Source organism: Conger conger, chromosome 16, assembly GCF_963514075.1.
Source record: "Conger conger chromosome 16, fConCon1.1, whole genome shotgun sequence".
In the NCBI taxonomy this organism is placed as follows: domain Eukaryota; kingdom Metazoa; phylum Chordata; class Actinopteri; order Anguilliformes; family Congridae; genus Conger; species Conger conger.
The window spans coordinates 19,732,405-19,749,941 of NC_083775.1; the positions used below are offsets into that span (position 1 = coordinate 19,732,405).

Consider the following 17,537-nt stretch of genomic DNA (forward strand, 5'->3'; position numbering starts at 1 on the left):
TAACATAACAAAATGTGGGAAAAGTGAAGCGCTGTGAATACTTTCCGGATGCACTGTATACTGTAAGTAGCAGATTCACTGCTGTTTAGATTTATATAAAGATTTTTAGATGGGCTATTACCATTACTGCAGAGTCCATCCAGTCAGTTTACAGATCTGTGAACCTGCACCTGCTTCTATCTTCTTCACGCAGAACAGCGCCCCCAGATGCTTTCAGACAACGCACGGGAGCCTTCCAGACACTGACCAGGTGGGTAACATATATATATATATATATATACATATACATATATATATACATATATATATACACATATACATATATATATACATACATATACATATATATACATATATACATATATATACATGTATATATACATATATACATGTACATATATACATATATATACACGTGTATATATATACATATATATATACATATACGTATATATATATACATATACATATACATATACATATATATACACATATACACACATACATATATATATACATATACATATATACACATATACACACATACATATATATACATATACGTATATATATATACATATACGTATATATATACATATATATACATATATATACATATACATATATATATACATATATATACATATATACATACATACACATATATACATGTATATATACATATATACATATATACATGTATATATATACATATATACATATATATACACATGTATATATATACATATATATATACACGTATATATACATATATATATACATATATATGTATATATATACACATATATATATACATATATATACATATATATATATACACACACACACGCACACACACTACCTACGGACACACACACCTAAAACATGCACACACCTAAAATGCAAACACACACATACACACAAAACATGTACACATACAATGTATGCACACAACACATACTTAAAAGGCACACACACACCTTCAGGCACCCACACCTGCACGCACACACACAAACAAACACTCACACACACACATGAACACACACATGCACACTTACCTACACACCTACACATATGCAAGAACTGCGTGTACACAAAACATGTACACACTCACCTATCCACAGACGCTCGCTCGCACACTCACTGACCCATGAGGTGTGTGTGCATTTCATATGCACCCCCTGTGGGTGGGTGGGTGGGAGGGGTTACTGACAGTGACCCCCGGACACAGACACCCATATCGGTTTGACAGCCACTGTAATTAAAGCTACTCAACACTGGGCGCTGACAGTGTTTAACATCATCATGACCCCCCCCCCCCCCAACTTTCCTTCTGCACAACTGACAGCCAATCTGCGCCGCATTCCATAACAGCCCATGACACTTACCACATCACACCCCCCTCCCCCTGCTGCTGCAGAAACCCTGTCTACGCTTGCTGCTCAGCTGTGTTTGCGTTTGAGGCTTACTTAAATCCCTCCAGCACTAATAATACAAATAATGTATTCTATTTACCAACCACCTTTCCTAGGCTCAAGGCATTTACTTCATCTCTGTTCTCGTTAACAGCTCCCACGACCATCTTTCTATTATAATTATTTAACACCCAACAACTGTCTCTCTAATATATTTAACCCCCAAGACCGTCTCTGATATTAGAGAGACAGCTGTGGGTCAAATAGAATAATTTAATCCCCAAGACTATCTCTCTACTTCATTTTACACCCCTTAAGTGTCTATCTAATATATTTATCCTCCAACACCATCTCTCTATTCTGTTTATCCCCCACCCCCATGCCTGTAACCCTAACCCTAACCCTAACCCATCGCAACTGTGTCTCCATTGTACCCCCCAGACCTGTCTCTGTTCTATTTAAACCCAATCAGATTCAGCAGCTCTCCTTCCCCTCCCCCACACACCTACAGTGAGACAATACCTCAGCAGCTTATTATGTGAAACAATGCATTTGGATCGTCTGAAATCCAATCGCCCAAACGTGTCTTCATATGGATATTTTGCATGCTTGCATGCACATTCTGTGTGCATGTGAGTGCGACTGTTATATAAACTGGTGTGTGTGCATACAGTGTAGTCCGTAAGTATTTGGACAGTGGTGCAATTTCTGTTGTTTTGGCTCTACTCCAGCACATTTGGTTTGAAATAAATCAATGAATGCTGAGGTTAAAATGCAGGCTGTCACCTTTAATTTGAGGGTACTTACATCCATATCAGGTAATCCATGGAGGAATTACATCTCTTTTTATACATAGTCTAGGCAATCAAAAGCCTAGAATCAGGACTAGATACTGAAAGCTTTCTTGTACCTGCACTAAGGAAGCGAATAGACCTGACTAATCAGAAACAGATTGAGAAGATTGACAGGCCAGCCAATTACTTTTGATCCCCTAAAATGGAGGGAATATGTATATAAAGGGATGTAATTCTTACACAGATCACCCAATATGGATGTAAATGCCCTCAAATTATGGGTGACAGTCAGAATTTTAACCTCATTATTCTTAGCGTCATTTCAAACGCAATGTGTATGAGTACAGAGCCAAAGAGCAGCAAACATTATACTACTGTCCAAATATTTACAGACTGCATGGTAAATTACTGTGTGAGTGTATATACCTTTGCGTGTGTGCATATGTGTATGTGTGTGTGTGTGTGTGCAACTGTGCATGAACATGTTTCTGTGTGAGTGCATGTACAGTCCCCTCCAAAAGTATTGGAACAGCAAGGCCAATTCCTTTGTTTTTGCAAATCACTGAATACATTTGGGGTTGAGATAAAATAAGAGTTCAGATTTTATTTCCTGGTATTTACACCTAGATGTATTAAACTACTTAGAACATAGCAACTTTGGTATCAGACCACCCAATCAATTTTTAGGTGACCAAAAGTATTGGAACAGAGAGTATTTAAGTAAATGAAAGTAAATAACACAATATTTGGTAGCATATCCCTTGCTTTGCAATAACTTTGTGGTACCCATGTGCACGATACTTAACCTGAACGACTCCAGTATATATCCAGCTGTGTAAATGGGTTTACTATGTGAAAATGCATGTAGCCTCTCAGGATAAAAGCTTCTGCTAAATACCAAATACATTTAATGTAGATGTCCCTGTGTGTTGTCGGACCAGGAAACAGATATTTTTTTCTCACTTTCTTAATCAACACACCACCACTGTCCGTTGTAGGGAGGGTGGAGCCAGCTCTGCTGACCAATGGCAGCGCACCTACAGACGCTGCTCAGCCAATGAAGTGCATCACATCCGTCTGGAAGAGAGCAAATTTTTTGGGGAGTACCAGGGCAAGAGCTTTACCTTCGCCTCTTTCCACGCCCACAAGAAGTAAGATATCGATTCTAGCATACACAGGCACGTACATGAACACCCATAAACCTCCACTCACTCACTCACTCACTCACTCACTCACTCACTCACTCACTCACTCACTCACTCACTCAACTCACTCACTCAACTCACTCACTCAACTCACTCAACTCACTCAACTCACTCACAGTGGCCTGTTTTTGTGGCGCAGGTACGGGGTGTGTTTGATTGGGGTGCGCAGGGTGGACACCGCCAACATCCTGCTGAACCCCGGGCCCTGTCACATCATGGGCGGCTCCGACACCTGCTTCTACATCAACATCTCCAAGGAGGAGAACTCCGCCTTCGTCAGGGGGCACCACGAATCCCTGCGCGGACACGGGAGGGGGGGCGGGGGCAACATGCCCCAAACCATCTACCACGGGCTGACCCGCCTGCCAGTGCACAGCATCATCGCCAGCATGGGTCAGTGTCTCTGCCAATGCAGTCACATTAATGCACTTACTCTCACATTAACACACTCACTGTGTCACACTAACACACTGTGTCATATTAACGCACTTACAGTAAATCCTCAAATTGTGTCCGGGATTCTATTTGAAGCCGGGCCTCGGATAATAGCCGGGGGCGTGGTCGATTCGGACAAATAAAGGCCGGCCCCCAAATACAAGCCAGGGTAATATTACCTACCAGTAGGGCTATCAGTCCGTGAGCACTAGAAGACATTGTTTCGATTTAACTCAATTAAATAAAAGAGCTCTTCTTAATATTTTATATTGTTGGTTGGTTTAATACTGTTGCCAATGAAAAGTCGTTGTCCTACACTATGGGTCTCCAACACGTAGCTCTCAAGTTACCAGTCGCTTGCCGCCCCCTTCTAAGTAGCTTGCCAAAGGCTGAAGCAGTATACATTTAAACACAATTGTTGCCGCGAGGCATTCCAGCCTACGAATTTAATAAAACATAAATCAGGCAAAATTAAAAATTAACTCAATTTAGGCTACTTGGCTACGCAGTAAGGTTTCCATGTATTTACAGCACAGCGCACATTCAATGAATGAATGAAAGCGGCTGCTTTGACTCGCAATAAACAGACAGGTGGAAATCCCAACACTCTTTCAACTACATAAAACTTAACAGTGAAATACCCCCCAGATTTCAGTGCCCATCAGTCCCAACATTTAGCAATTGAATCAAACAGTCCAAAACTAAATTAAATCCCAAACCAAAGCAAATATCTTTTGATAGCCTACCGGTATGCTGCTCCAAACAAAACGCATGTCTCACAATAAAATGCACTTTAGGAAAAAAAGATCCTTAACTTGCTGTTAACTACGCTAATTTGTTATTGTTCATGAATGCGTGTCGGGCAAGTTGTTATTTCATGGATTCTGGACTTGCATGTGATTTATTGTATTTGAGAATATTTGCAATAAACTAAGTCTGTTAAGACTGACACTATGACTTACCAAACGGTGTTTCCTGATTAGCCTACACTAATTGATTTCTGAACGGTTAGAGGAAGTGTTGAACAGTGTTGGCCCACTTTAAGTGTAGCCTTTTACTTTATTTCTAAGAATAAAATTCTACAACAGAACCCTAATAAGAAATAAAGGCCTGCCTCGAATACAAGCCTGCCTCAAATAAAGGCCTGTGCTTTGTGCAGCCTAAGTAAATAAAAGACCCCAGACACAATTTGAGGATTTACGGTACTCTCACTGTGACACCCTCACTGTGTCACATTAACACATTCACTGTGTCACTAACACACTCATGTGTTATTAACACAGTGTCACATTAACGCACTGTGTCATATTAGCATATTTACTCTCACATTGACAGCCTCACTGTGTCACATTAACGCGCTGTCACATTAACGCACTGACTGTCACATTATCACACTCACTGTGACATTAATAAACTCACTGTGTCACTAACACAATCATGTGTCATTAACACACTGTGTCACAGTAATACACTGCGTCATATTAACACACTCACTGTGTCACATTAACACACTGTGTCATCAACACTGTATCATATTAACACACTCACTGTGTCACATTAACACACTGTGTCATCAACACTGTATCATATTAACACACTCACTGTGTCACATTAACACACTGTGTCATCAACACTGTATCATATTAACACACTCACTGTGTCACATTAACGCACTGACTGTCACATTATCACAGTCACTGTCACATTAATAAACTCACTGTGTCACTAACACAATCATGTGTCATTAACACACTGTGTCACAGTAATACACAGCGTCATATTAACACACTCACTGTGTCACATTAACGCAGTGTCATTAACACTGTGTCATATTAACACACTCACTGTGTCACATTAACGCAGTGTCATTAACACTGTGTCATATTAACACACTCACTGTGTCACATTAACGCAGTGTCATTAACACTGTGTCATATTACCACACTCACTGTGTCACATTAACACACTCACTGTGTCACATTAACACACTGTGTCATTAACACTGTATCATATTAACACACTCACTGTGTCACATTAACACACTGTGTCATTAACATTGTGTCATATTAACACACTCCCTGTGTCACATTAACGCACTGTGTCATTAACACTGTGTCATATTAACACACTCACTGTGTCACATTAACACACTGTGTCATCAACACTGTATCATATTAACACACTCACTGTGTCACATTAACACACTGTGTCATTAACACTGTGTCATATTAACACACTCACTGTGTCACATTAACACACTGTGTCATCAACACTGTATCATATTAACACACTCACTGTGTCACATTAACACACTGTGTCATTAACACTGTGTCATATTAACACACTCACTGTGTCACATTAACACACTGTGTCATTAACACTGTGTCATATTAACACACTCACTGTGTCACACTAACACACTGTCATATTAACACACTCACTGTGTCACATTAACGCACTGTGTCACACTAACACACTGTCATATTAACACACTCACTGTGTCACATTAATGCACTGTGTCACACTAACACACTGCCATATTAACACACTCACTGTGTCACACTAACACACTGTCATATTAACACACTCACTGTGTCACATTAACGCACTGTGTCACACTAACACACTGTCATATTAACACACCCACTGTGTCACTAACGCAGTCATTGTGTTATATTAAGGCTCTCACTGGATCACATTAACACCCTCACTGTGTGACATGAATACAGTCACTGTGCCACTAACGCACTGATTGTGTTACATTAAGGCTGTCACTGCATCACATTAGCACAAGCTGTTTATCAAAAATCAGAATGGCTTTGAAATAGAATGGAAATGATCCATGAATCTATCCGCAGCAAACCAGGTGGAAGGAGCAGACATGCAGAACTATAATTGATAGAAAGGAAAACAAAGTTATCGCTAAATACGCATACAAATAACACCTAATGTTAGCTCTGCATTAATGGGAATCTCCGCGCTGTGGCAAGTGTGCCCCCTGGTGGCAATCAATGGAAGATAACTGTTAATCGGGCTGCAGTGCGCAGCGCCTACTCGTAGAGAATCAGGTGTCTGTGTGAGCTGCTTCGGATTAAGGCCCCAAACGCAGTCGAAGAGCACAAACGCAGACGCTTCAAACTACGCGCTCATTTTAAGACGCAACACGTGAAACCGACTTCGCGTTCTAAAAGGCGTCGCCCGCCATTCCTGGCGTGATGTAAGCACAAACTGCAGCGTGGAGCATTGCAGCGACTGACCCGTCCATGACTCGGGACAATTACCACCACGGGGACGCAAATGTACTACCGGGACAGGGCGTTTGCAGTTTTGTCGTCTGCTTACTTAAGCAGGGTATGTTTCAGACAGAGACCTGACCATCAAATTGATGCTTGGCGTGAGCCATCTTCGTAGCCATCTTAATGATCGGGCAGACAACTCGAGAAGTGCCGCCCCCTCACACGATGCTTACTTCTATTGGGAGGGGCTGTATGAAGCACCAACCTTACCTGGCATGCTCTGCCATGCTATGCTGCCTGCTAGCTGCTGCCACATCTGACCTGATGCAATCACACAAAGCTGTCCTGTCCGGCTCTTTCCGCTGCACTGCTTGTTTTGGCATGCAGCCTTTGAACATATTGCACGCTATTGCAAATTCGCTAGCTGCTTTTGCTAGCGAATTTGCTTCACATTTTTTGCTCTCCCACCACCACCCCAGCATCCACCGGTGAGCTCTGCTTCTCAAGATCCCCGTGAGGGAGGACTTTGTCGTCACTACCCGTTTCGGCAGGCTTCGAAACAGGGAGTGATGACAGGCAGAGCCTTTACATTAAACCTCAATAAATATTGCTAAATTCATTGTGAGCTTTTGCGCTTTCAGTCACATGGGCACCCTGTTCTCTTCGCTCATGCTGTGTTGGCACAGGCCTACTGCACCTGCCTGATCAACCCGGATGTGTCTCACATACTTTCTCTCCATCCACTTTTTCCAATATCTGTACTGACTGGACCGAGGTCAAATGTCATTGTTTTGGATTCAAATACTTCTCTATGCTTTACTGAGCTTGTCTGGTGAATTGGAACCTATGAAATGCTCTCAGAGTGCAAACCCCAACAACTAGTCCTCTCGGTTGGCTCAGTTGCACCAGGCAAGATTAGTCGAGCACAGAAAAATATTTGAATTCAAAACAATTATGCATTTGACCCAGGTCTGGTACTAATGCCTCAAACTATAATTGAAATCATAATGGAGATTATGCCACCCCTTAATCCCTCGAATTGTCTGACAATTTGCCCTTTGCGGTGTCAATTTGCTGCAGCTTTTCAGTCTTTTATTAACAGTCTATTGCAGTCTCAAATCAGACCCTAGGGTCCAGTAGTACTGCTGGTTTTCTCCCCCGCCAATAATGTCACTGATTGGTCAGGGATTACGCTCACCTAGTGCGTCACCTAATCAGTCTCCGATTAGAGGGGAGGAATGAAAAGGATAGTATTTTAGTCTTGGGTCTTGATGCTTCACTCTCTTGTGTGTCTTTGTTTCACTCTCTTCTCTTGCGTGCCATTTCATTGCTTTGTCCCTAATCGCACAATTAGTCACGTGTTTGGCAAGATGGCCGAAGAACCACCGAACTCAGAGTGCCTACGGGGACACCTGGAGGACAGCTGCTGAAATGCAGGTTAACAGCCCAGATGGCTACATGCCTGATTAATTCTGTGTGGCCCAGGGGGAGAGCTGCCCAGATGGTGTGAAGATCAGGGGATCAGCATGGAGATTTACACAGGATGACAGGATGTCTCTGACCCCTCCCCTACAGGAACTGTTGCTATGGACCTGCAGGACTCCAATGACAGCAGCCCAGACAGCTCAGGGGGTGGGGCCGGGAGTGCAGGGGGCGTGGAGAACGGGGGCGGGGCTGAGGGGAGGGGCGGGAACACCTTGGCCCTGCCCGTTGTGTCGGACTCGGTCAAGGAGAGGAGGCACAGCATCGCTCCGGTCCTGGAGCTGGTGGACGGAGTTAACAGCGCGACCTTCGACCTGCTGGGGGACCAGTCAGAGGATGAGGGAGGTGAAGAGGGCGAAGAGGGCGGGGACTCGGGCGACACGGACCACTGGTGGGGAGGGCACTCCGAGTGAGTATTATGGGAGCTACGTGTGTGTGTGTGTGTGTGTGTGTACAGGACTGCCGGTACATAGGTTTAACAGTATCCTTGTGTGTGTGTGTGTGTGTGTGTGTACAGTGCACAGGACTACTGGTACATAAGTTTAACAGTATCCTTGTGTGTGTGTGTGTGTGTGTGTGTGTGTGTGTTGCAGGTGGGTGAAGGGTTATCCCCTGAACTCTCCCTACATCGGCAGCTCACCCACCCTGTGCCACCTGCTGCAGGAGAAGATGCCTTTCTGCTGTGTGCGTCTGGACAAGGTGAGAGCGCTCCTCCTCCTCCTCCTCTTCTTCACTCCATCTTCCCTACTCCCTCTCTCTCCCTCCCTCACCCCTCAGCCATCTCTGCAGAGCTTAACAACAGCCTCCCTCTCTGCCCCCCCCCCCCCCCCCCCCTCCCCAGGCCTGCCACCACGTCCCGTGTGAAGACGCGCGCTCGTACGGCTTTAAGAACAAGCTGATCATCGTGTCGGCCGAGTGTGCGGGGAACGGCCTGTATAACTTCATCGTCCCGCTGCGGGCCTACTACCGCCCCCGGAAGGAGCTCAACCCCATCGTCCTGCTGCTGGAGAACCCGTGAGTGCCCAAGGGGGAGAGCACCACAGGTTGGGCTGACCGGGGTCCTATTTCTGCGCCATTAGCATTGCTATGAATCCTGACAGTATACCGACATGACTGGAAGGATACAATCAATAAATGAAAGAGTAATAAAAGTGTGACAAAATGCAACTGTAAGTCTCTCTGGCCCTTTCTCTCTCTCTCTCTTTTTCCATCTTAGGCCTGAAGCCCACTTCCTGGAAGCGATATGCTGGTTCCCCATGGTCTTCTACACTGTGGGCTCCATTGACAAGTAAGAGTTAGCAACATGCTCTCACTCACAATCACAGCCGCCATACACACCTACAGCCGCTCTAAAAACCTACAGCCGCTCTACAAACCTACAGCATACACACCTACCATTCAACATATTTACAGCCATTCAACATACCTACAGCCACCCTACATCCCTACAGCTTTTCATTCATGTACCTGCCCCCCATCCTCCTCATTCCTCACCCTGTAGACACAGTTCCTGTAGGACCAGGGTTTACATTACACTTAACACTATAATTACCCTAACTGTCACCAATATTACTTTGGAGCAAAACTGCATGCAGCACAGCGGTGTAAATGTGATGTGCCGATCACAGTCGCAGAATGCACCCGAACGCAACTACTTTCTCTCTCTCCATCTCCCTTGCTGTTTCTCGCTCACACTCGCTCTCGTAGTTTGGACAGTTTGCTCCGCTGCGGGGTGACATTTGCAGACACCATGGTGGTGGTAGATAAGGAGAGCTCGATGATCGCTGAGGAGGACTACATGGCGGACGCTAAGACCATTGTCAACGTGCAGACCCTGTACAGGTAAGACCCCTGCATTGGTGTGGCCATTGGAGAGTGCGTGAACGTGCGTGTATGTATACGTGTATTCTGTGTGTGTATTTGCATATGTCATATTTGCATATATCACTTTGTTTCTCTCCACCCTGCTGTAGGCTGTTTCCAGCACTCAGCATTATCACAGAGCTGACACATCCCGCTAACATGCGCTTCATGCAGTTCAAGGTGAAGGACCACTACTCCCTGGCTCTGTCCAAGCTGGAAAAGGTGAGTCTGGCACAGACGACCCCCTCATGTCCGAGCACTTCAAACCATTACGTAAGATCCATTCCAATTAGCATTCAGCGCAGAGCATAGCATTGACCAGAACCAGTTTCTTCCCCTGAAGTCGCTCTGCTTTAATTAACTGGTAATTGCTGTTATTGATCGTTTGAAAAATGCATTAAATTGTCCGTCTGTATTGTATAATATTTAGTGCGAGACTGCTACTGTGTAATTTATTGCGTTTTAATTATGCAATCATACAGGAGAAGGGAGTGACTTTTTAGATATTGTAGTAGCTCATGGCATGTCACAACTTCAAGTGTATTATTGCAATTACACCAACCAACAAATTAATAAATAAATAAAAACTTAAATTATACTATAACTGGTTCAAACTTATGCCATTTTAACCACAGAAAGGAGTTCTTCTGAAGTGTTGCTAGGTAACATATCTCCGATACAATGAGTCATCCGAATGTAAACGTAGTGGTTTGGTTTTGCCATGTTAGGAGTGACTTACTGTGTGATAATGTCACTCCTTTGATTGTCTCACAACCGATCACAAGGCGAGGTTGGAACAAACTGTCGTATAATGGATTTCAATGGGCCTATTATTATTATTATTATTATTGTTGTTGTTGTTGTTGTTGTTGTTGTTTAAGATTCAAAAGCAGAGATGTGCAGTCACCACATTTCTTGACCGCAGACAGTATTCTGACCACAGACCAGGACAAACCCACTTTGTGAAGAGCTCACTCCCTGCCCAAAACTACAGTACTGTGCAGAAGTCTTAGGCACCCTAGGTTTTATTATATATATGTTTATTTTTTGTGTTAGTATAAAACAACACATTTGAGATTTCCACATATTCATTTTCCAAAAGATTTAATTTGACAGACATTTGTGTATTTAATTTTAAAAATTAACATATTACTGTAAGCAATTGACTACTTTTTACATAAAAACTTGATCAAGGCTGTCTGAGATCAGAAGCAAGGAGCCAACCAAGCAGAAGAACTGTGGCAAGTTATCCAACATGCTTGGAACAACCTCCCTGCTGATTGTCTTAGCCAACACTGTCCTGCAGTTCTATCTCAGAGAAGTGATGCAGTTTTAACGCCGAAGGGTGGTCACAAAAAATATTGATTTGATTCAGTTTTTAACTATTCTGCCAAATTACTAAAATGTAGTGTAAAATGTATAGTACGTTTATTTAGGACCTTTCATTGAATTATTTTTTAAAGAATGTTATCTGTACAGGATGTTATACAGGTGCCTAGGACTTTTGCACAGTACTGTATGTACCTCCATGTATGGCTGCTAGCTAGAATCTGCACCAAGGCCATCAGGGTTCCATACTAGACCATAGAGTCACCACAACAGGATATGCCATTCAAAAGCTCAAGTTCCACATGCACTTATAGAAAATAAACATTCTCCACCAACTAGGTTAGTGGTTCGAACCCCGGTGTAGCCACAATAAGATCCACACAGCTGTTGGGCCCTTGAGCAGGGCCCTTAACCTTGCATTGCTCCAGGGGAGGATTGTAAATGGCAGGCATTTTATATAGCGCCTTTATCCAAAGCACTGTACAACTGATGCTTCTCCATTCACCCATACACACACTCACACTCACACACTCACACACTCACACAGATTGGCTGCCATGCAAGGCCCCGACCTGGGGGGGGTTGGGTGTCTTGCTCAGGGACACTTCGACACAGCCTGGGCGGGGGATCGAACCGGCAACCCTCCGACTGCCAGACGACTGCTCTTACTGCCTGAGCCATGTCGCCCCATGTCTCCTGCTTAGTTTAATTAACTGTAAGTCGCTTTGGATAAAAGCGTCTGCCAAATGCCGTTAATGTAATGTAATGTAACTACTATGGCATTTCAAGGAAATTATATAATTTTAGAGTGATAATAGACAAAGGGACTACCATTGGCTATACTATCTTATCATTATGATAACTGGTTCACTACCACTTGGTTAAGATGTATCTGCCTAGTTTACCAACTTAAATGCAATTCTCAATGTATTGTAACACATGCTGTAGTTGTACTGTGTATTACAAAGCAGTTTTTTACAAAGCAACCCCCTCAGTCCCTCAGGTCCTGGAATAACTGCTTTATGTTATCAGGGCAGGAGACTGTAGGGAAAGCCTTTATTGAGGGCTTGACATTTTTAGGGGTAACTTTATGACGTAGCCTCACTGTGGGAGGCAACAAGTGCGTCACTGAAAGCAGTCCCCCTTGTCCCCCTGCTCCCCCTGCTCTTGGTTCCTGCAGAAGGAGAGGGAGAAGGGCTCGAATCTGGTCTTCATGTTCCGACTGCCCTTCGCTGCAGGCAAGGTTTTCAGTGTCAGCATGTTGGACACCCTGCTCTACCAGGTAACTCTGACCTCTGACCTCTACCAAAAGCATGCTGGGAATACAAATCCACACTACACAGTTATCCACCATATTGGTCTATACTGAGGTTCCCAAACTCAGAGGGCAAACTTAGTTAGACCATTAGACCCTTAACTAAAGCAGAAAAAACATGTCAACAGCATGACCCTGATTCCTCCATTTTGTGTGTGTCTCAGTCCTTTGTCAAGGACTACATGATCTCCATTACCAGACTTTTACTGGGGTTGGACTCTACGCCAGGGTCAGGGTTCCTCTGTACGGTGAGTCATAGGTGTGCACAGCCACACACACACACTTGCGCGCATGCTCAGATGTACACATACACACACACATAAATTCTCTGTCAAGTATACTGTAAATTAGTATGAGAAAAGACTGAAAGGAATTATGGATTTGATAAGGAGGAGGATGATTATAATGATGGTGATGATAAAGTTAATGAGGATGATGATAGAGGGTGGTTGTGTTGCTCAGATGAAGATCACAGAGGAGGATCTGTGGATCAGGACGTATGGCCGTCTCTACCAGAAGCTTTGCTCCTCCACTGGCGATATTCCCATTGGCATCTACCGCACTGAATCCCGCACGCTACCAGTGTCAGAGGTAAGCTTCCAAACACACACACACTATCACACCAAATCTCACACACTACCTGTGTCAGAGGTAAGCTTCCAAACAAACATACACAGTCACACCCTACTGTACCAATTCCCATACCTACCTGTGTGACAGGTAAGCTTCCAAACACACACACACACTCACACACTATCACACCGAATCCAACACACAACCTGTGTGAGAGGTAAACTCCCAAACAAACATACACAGTCACACCCTACTGTACCAATTCCCACAACTACCTGTGTGACATGTAAGCTTCCAAACACACACACACACACACTATCACACCGAATCCAACACACAACCTGTGTGAGAGGTAAGCTACCAAACGTATACATGTACATGCATGCACTACCACACAATATTCTGCAGGGTCTCTGCGACGTAGTAAACACCCAACAGTACAGAATCTCACAGGTAACCTGCTGCAGGTGCACATTACTCCTTCCTGTCAGCACCTGTAAATACCCATCATACCCTTCTCACCCATTGCAAGTTCATGCCTGCTTACAGTGTAAGAGGTGTAAAGGCGAAACGCTGAATAGTTGCCATTCCCCAGTCCCAGGTGTCCATCAACGTGGAGGAGTACGAGGACACTCGTGAGCCGCGGGAGCCCCTCCTCTTTAGGGCGGGGCCTCACCGTAACTCCACCTCCTCGGAGCCGCCCCCCTGCTCCTCCTCCTCCTCGGACCACCCCCTCCTGCGGCGCAAGAGCATGCAGTGGGCGCGGCGGCTGAGCCGCAAGGGCGGGCGGGGCACGGGGGGCGGCGCCAAGGGCACGGGGAGCGCCGCCGAGAGGATCAGCCAGCAGAGGCTGACGCTGTTCCGCCGCTCTGAGAGGCAGGAGCTCAACGCCCTGGTGCGCACGCGCATGAAGCACCTGGGCCTCTCCCCCTCCGCATACAGTGAGTGTGTGTGTGTGTGTGTGTGTGTGTGCTTCAGTGCTGTGAATGTGTGTGTGTGTGTGTGTGTGTGTGTGTGCTTCAGTGCTGTGAATGTGTGTGTATGTGTGTGTGTGTGCTTCAGTGCTGTGAATGTGTGCATTTCAGCGCTGACTAGTGTGTACATGTTTGTGTGTTTCAGTGTGTGTGTGTGTGCGTGCTTCAGTGCTGTGAATGTGTGTGTGTGTGTGCGCGCTTCAGTGCAGTGAATGTGTGTGTGTGTGTGTGTGTGTGCGCTTCAGTGCAGTGAATGTGTGTGTGTGTGTGTGTGTGCTTCAGTGCTGTGAATGTGTGTGTGCTTCAGTGCTGTGAATGTGTGTGTGTGTGTGTGTGTGTTTATGTATAGATAGAGATGGATCATTTTTATTGCCGTGCAATCAGGTTTGCCGGTGTTAGCTGTCAGTGTCGCAATGGCTTGTACAAGGCAGAACAATAACCACAGCAATCACTCACCCTTACAGTACAACAAGACAGGCACATAAATTAGCCACCCTTATAGTAAAACTAACATAATGTAACACATTAAGTGCTGCAGCATATTTCAGTGCTGTGTCTGTGTGTGATAAAAATATTGTGTGGTAAAAATAAAAACTCATGCTTTATGTTTGTAACAGCAAATAGTATTTTACAGTTACATGCTTTGCTATAGGCTACTGGCACTAGCAGATGAGAAGAACCAGCTGAAGGATGACAGACCGGAGAAAGAACTGCTTCTACTGACAGCAGACTCGCTAACTTGGTTACTAACCACCAATTTCCCTAATTAGCATGCAAACAAACTTAAAACATTCGCCACATATCATTAATAGCCCGACCCTATCTATGCAAATGAAAAGATATCACTTCCACAAAATAACAGGAAACCGTGATGCAGTTTCTTTGCCCTCCAGCTTAAACAGTTACACAAACAATTCACTTAACAGCTAATGTTAGCCATTTAATAAATAGTAGCCAACTAAACAACACAGGTCAGTAAAGCAACACACGAACATTCTTCAAATAGTTTTGCAATGACAATAGCTAACTAACAGCAAGAGCTCTTGAATCTCGAAAAAATGCTTGCCTACCTAAAAAAAACAGAGTTTTTTTTTTTAAACCATTTGTCCTCACACAATTACGTTTATCCAGATTTGCGTTGGTCGTTGGTGATTATTCAAATTCGACCGCTTTTAAATTATTTAGCGCAACGTGGTGTCACATTGTAAATCCTGGCCTGCCTCTGTAGGAGACCGCCTGCTTTTGAAGATAAGTGTCTGTTGATGTTTTTTACTTACGCAGGTGGCCTACAACTCACAAAAGTCCAGCCCAGTATTTCAGAGCCGGGCATAACCCTTTAAATTGGATGACCAATTGGATTAAAGACAGGACAGCTACTGTTCCTGAAATCACGGCCGCTGCTTTTCCAGCCACCCTTTACCTCTCACATGTGAAGACAGTCTGGCCAATCAGTAGCACTAATTGTTCTATTAATTAATTGTCATTACTTTTGTTTGTCTATGTAAGTTGTTTATTGTTGTTCCTACATACGCGTATATTGTTATTTCGCGTTGTATAAAAACGGTTTTAGCTATATAATCCATCGTCAGAATAATCTACAAGGGTCAAGTGCTTATCTTTGTTGCATTTTCGCACCCTGCGTGTTACTTGATTGCATGTTACACTGAATATAACTGAATATAAATCCGTCTGGTATACTGGTAAAGGAAATAGTACATATTTTGTTACCATGTCACCATTACCCCCTCCCCTTCCAATTGAATTATTATTGAGAGGTCATACAACCCTTTGCCCTCCTCACCTAGAAAGCCAGTGGTGCTGTGTATGCATGTGCATATGTATGTATGTATTTACATGTGTGTATATATCAGTGTTGTGTATATTGTTTCAATGTACGTGTACTGGTATGTTTTGTATCACTGGTGAATGTCCCTATGAGTGTGGACATTCAAGACGGTAAGTTTTTAGGCCATATGATAGAGACCGTTGGACCATGTGTATGTGTGTGTGTGTGTGTGTGTGTTTGTGTACACATGAGCATGTTGGAAGACCAGGATTTGAGGAAAAACTTATTTTTCTTTCTTGTTGATGTCATTGATATGCTTCTTTTTGCTCCATATCATCTTTGCTTGGCTCTCCTGCCCCTAGTGAATGCTGAGAGTGCCTCCTCAGTATCTGTGTGTACCGTGTGACTGGCTCAGTGTGGCTGAACGTGGGCTCATGTGCTATATCACACCGTAGGTCTGTTTATGTGGGTCTGAGATTTTGTGTGTATTCTGTTCTTTCTATCAGCATTATTTTCATATCGCTCTCTCATTACTCTGTTCGTCTGTGCATTTATTTCCTCCTTCATCTAATCTCTCTTCCACTCTCTCTCTGATCAGTAAATCACCTCTATCCTACTCACCTGTGCGTGGTTCTTCCTGTGTCTTATGTTGTACTTCCTGTGTCACCTGTTGTTGTTCCTGTGTCAGATGGGGTGACAGACCAGGGCAACACGCTGTCGTATATCCTCATCAACCCCTCACCCGACACCCGACTGGAGCTCCACGATGTTGTGTGAGTACATGTTGTTATTGTACCACTGCTTTGCATCAAACCCTCCTCCCTCCACCCCCACCACCTAAAATTTAGTAGAAGCCTTGTTTTGTTTATTCACAGCTCAGGAAAAGCATTAATAATAGATGAGCATAATATTAGACTCAAGATTGTAAAACAGGCAGGACAAATCTCACAATCCAATTGGTTAATAGCAGTGATAAAAAATTCTATATACCACTGCTGTGAGTGCTAATGCTTGTTTACAGTTCTATTCCAAGTATCACTCCGTTGCAGAGCAGCCATCCGAGTCAAAATGAAAAACGAGGGCTGCAACCCTCCACTGCGCTTTGGGCCGAACAACGCCCCTTAGCCCTG

At 43.9% G+C, this 17,537-nt stretch overlaps 1 protein-coding gene across 1 annotated transcript in view; it reads left to right on the plus strand.

Moving 5' to 3' along the window:
- Window positions 1–17,537, plus strand: part of kcnt2b (potassium channel, subfamily T, member 2b) — a 57,842-nt gene that overhangs the window by 38,731 nt on the left and 1,574 nt on the right. The window contains exons 16-29 of the mRNA XM_061223765.1: window positions 194–250; window positions 3,208–3,360; window positions 3,554–3,807; window positions 8,661–8,976; window positions 9,161–9,266; window positions 9,409–9,581; window positions 9,784–9,855; window positions 10,275–10,409; window positions 10,541–10,652; window positions 12,940–13,041; window positions 13,239–13,322; window positions 13,537–13,665; window positions 14,243–14,588; window positions 17,096–17,180. Of these exons, the coding sequence (XP_061079749.1) occupies window positions 194–250; window positions 3,208–3,360; window positions 3,554–3,807; window positions 8,661–8,976; window positions 9,161–9,266; window positions 9,409–9,581; window positions 9,784–9,855; window positions 10,275–10,409; window positions 10,541–10,652; window positions 12,940–13,041; window positions 13,239–13,322; window positions 13,537–13,665; window positions 14,243–14,588; window positions 17,096–17,180 (2,124 nt within the window). The remainder of the gene's footprint in view (window positions 1–193; window positions 251–3,207; window positions 3,361–3,553; window positions 3,808–8,660; window positions 8,977–9,160; window positions 9,267–9,408; window positions 9,582–9,783; window positions 9,856–10,274; window positions 10,410–10,540; window positions 10,653–12,939; window positions 13,042–13,238; window positions 13,323–13,536; window positions 13,666–14,242; window positions 14,589–17,095; window positions 17,181–17,537) is intronic.